This window comes from Didymella exigua, assembly GCF_010094145.1.
Source record: "Didymella exigua CBS 183.55 unplaced genomic scaffold M421scaffold_1, whole genome shotgun sequence".
Lineage (NCBI taxonomy): Eukaryota > Fungi > Ascomycota > Dothideomycetes > Pleosporales > Didymellaceae > Didymella > Didymella exigua.
Window position 1 is genome coordinate 1,594,863 of NW_022984775.1, and position 3,199 is coordinate 1,598,061.

The window sequence follows — 3,199 nt, forward strand, 5'->3', positions numbered from 1 at the left end:
ATTATTACCTTATGTATGCCCCTACACTTGTCGCACCTGTTGTAGCCGCTTAATGTGGCCTGTTTTAGCCCCTTAAAGAGGGCGTACTTAATTAAGGTTAATGCCTAGTCACAATACTTAAAGACATAAATTAAGAAAGAGTTCTTCCTTACTAGCTTCTAGACAGCCTATTACAAGGCTATTACAAAAGACAATATCTATAGAGGCTTTAGAGGCGCAGGACTAGTTCCTTTTGACCCAGAGCGAGTGCTATTAAAGCTTGATGTGGTCCTTCGCACGCCAACACCACCACCACTAGAGACTACCCTATAGGAATCCAAAACACTAACTAGCGCAAAGGAGGTTAAGTCACAAACGTTGTATATCTGTGAGCGCATGCAATTGCACAGAGATTCGCCCCTGTCTCCTATTATAAAATCACTTGACTTGCTTGCTAGAGGGGTTGCGTGGATAGACCATGCCAACGTGTTGCAGAGAAGGGAAATAGATAGTATAAAGAAGGCTATTAAGGCTCTAACAGCGCAGCGTAGTTGCAAAAGAAAGTATATCTAGACAGAGGAGGCTCTCACAGTTGGTGAGGTACAGGATATAATAGCTAAGAAGGATGGTGGTAGTAGTAAGGCATCTGAACAGTCTAGGAAGAAGGTGCGTAAAGAGAGGCACTGCGGACGTTGCAGCAAGACTAGCTACAATTTGCGCACCTGCACTGCAGAAATATTAGATGTAGATAATAGTGCTACTTCTAAAGAGTAATTGTAGCAATTGTAAGTATTAGTGTAGTGTTGTGGTTAAGCGTAATAGTTGTGTAATAGTTAGTGACTCTAAAAAAGTTGGTGAGGGGTGGTGGTTTGGTGATACCTGGCGGCTTGGTGATAAACCACGTTATCTAATTTTCTTTATTATAATTATCTATAGCTTCTAACAAGATCTTTCTTTAAACTAGGTATCTTATTATTATTTTTTAAGGAAGCTCTAGAATTCTATAGTTAATCCTAATAGGTCGCAGGATTTCTAGGATAGACTAACCTAGGCAGCTTGCCCTTCTAGTTGGTTAAACATGTACGCTAACGTAGTTCACAAGCGAGCGGTCCAACCCAAGCGAGCAGTCTATCCCAACCATGGTAGCCTAATAACTACTTTGCATTATAATGCTATCCTAACACAACATGTAATTAACCTATACTAAAGGGACCTTATAGCTTACTATCTAAGCTATAATTAAAGATTATAATAAGAGTAAAAGACACACTATTACAGCCTTTAGCGTACCTTAAACTACTGTCTGCTAATAACGCTAAGGAGCCCTCTCTTAACGCAATTGCAAGCCTAATTTAAAGAAGCTAAGCAAACTAGAAGAGGAGGCCCTTGTACAATGTATACTTAAGCTTGATACAAGATGAATACCTGCTACAAAGGCTATAGTGCGAGATATGGCTAATAATCTGCTTGCTGAGCGCGGTGGAGAGCCTGTTGGCAAGCACTGGGTAGACAACTTCAAGACGCGTACGCCTGAGATCAAGCTTCGAAGGAGCCGCCCATATGATCGGCAGCGAGCCCTTAACGAAGATGCACGCGTTATAACGCCCTAGTTTGAGCTAGTTGCTAACACAAAGGCTAAGTACAGCATCACAGACAAAGACATGTACAACTTTAACAAGACAGGCTTTATAATAGGGGTTATCTATAGCTAGATAGTCTTTACAGGCTCTAAGAAGCGTAGCACAAAGAGCCTATAGCTAGGGAACTGTGGTTAGGTTACTAATATATAAGGAGTTAACGCTAAAGGATAGGCTATCCTACCCTTCCTTATATTCCCTAGCAAGGTCCTTATTATGTTATAGTTTCACAATCTACCTTAGGATTAGGTAATTAAGGTTAGTCCTAATAGCTAGACGTTAAATAAGCTTAGTATTGCCTAGCAAAAGCACTTTAACACCTATACAAAAGACTAGAAGGTAGGTACACACAGGCTGCTAATTGTAGACGGCTATAAAAGCTACAGCTCACATGAGTTCTACAAACGCTGTAAGGAAGAGAAGATTATTATTCTCTGTATGCCTACTCACTTGTCACACCTGCTGCAGCCACTTAATGTAGGTTGCTTTTTGCCTTTAAAGTGGGTATATAGTGATAAGATTAGTAGCTTGGCACAGTACAGCTCTAAGCAGATTAAGAAGGAGGCTTTCCTACCAGCCTTTAAAGCAGCTTTTAAGAGGTTAATCACAAAGGAGAACATCTATGCAGGCTTTAGGGGCGCTAGACTAGTTCTACACAACCTAGAGGCAGTAATATTAAAGCTTAATATAGTCCTTTGTACGCTAACTCCACTAAAGCTAGAGGACACCCTATAGGAATTAAAAACTCTAAGCAACCTCTGTAAGATAGAGGCTTAGTTAACGCTAGTTTGTGAGCGTGTACAACTGCACAGAGATTCCCTAGTTTCTCCTCTGCTTAAAGCAGTTAAGTAGCTGAACAAGGGCATTGCACAAATAGGGCATAATAGCGTGTTAATGCGACAGGAAATAGCAGGGCTTTGCAAGGCAGTAGAGATAGTAGCAGAGGTTAGAGGGTGAAAGAGGAAGTATATTCAGGCAGTAGAGAGTCTTATGGTAGGTGAGGTAGCTAATTTAATAGCTGAAAGGGAGGGTAGTAGGCAGCAGGGGGGCAGAGAGCCTGCAAAGAAGGTGCGCACACAGAGGCGTTGCAGACGTTGTAGAGAGACTAGCCATAACACTTGCACCTGTGCAGTTGAAATTGTAGATGCATCTAATAGCAACAAGTCTAAATAGTATCTCTGTGACCTGCAAATTGCAGTAAGTGGTGGTGGTGTTGCAGCATATGCATTGCAATCATCTTAACTCTGTTAGGTGGACCACTCGCTTGGGTTGGACCGCTCGCTTGTGAACTACGTTATGCCTAGGATTAATTAATATTCTCCTATAGAAGTAAGCTTGTCTATTGTCTAGGACTTAAATATCTAATAGAGCTAACATGGTTGGCAAGCGAGTCGGTCAGACAAGCGAGTCGGTCACCCCACCAACTTTGATCACCTACTCTATCTTAACACACAATGCCTCCACGCCGCGCTCTGCTTATGCAGTTAAATGAAGCAGATATTCAGCTTGCTCTCTTATCTATAGATTCTGCCCAAATTCAGAGTACGCGACGCGCTGCTACAGTCTTTAATATCCCAAAATCA

The 3,199-nt window shown here is 41.7% G+C and overlaps 1 protein-coding gene across 1 annotated transcript in view; it reads left to right on the forward strand.

Annotated features, from left to right (window-relative positions):
• Positions 1 to 1,430: 1,430 nt before the first annotated feature.
• Positions 1,431 to 3,199, forward strand: part of M421DRAFT_50243 (uncharacterized protein) — a gene marked incomplete at both ends in the record, with an annotated part of 2,511 nt that continues 742 nt past the window's right edge. Inside the window, one exon of the mRNA XM_033594809.1 lies at positions 1,431 to 1,484. Coding sequence (XP_033454693.1) covers positions 1,431 to 1,484 — 54 coding nt within the window. The remainder of the gene's footprint in view (positions 1,485 to 3,199) is intronic.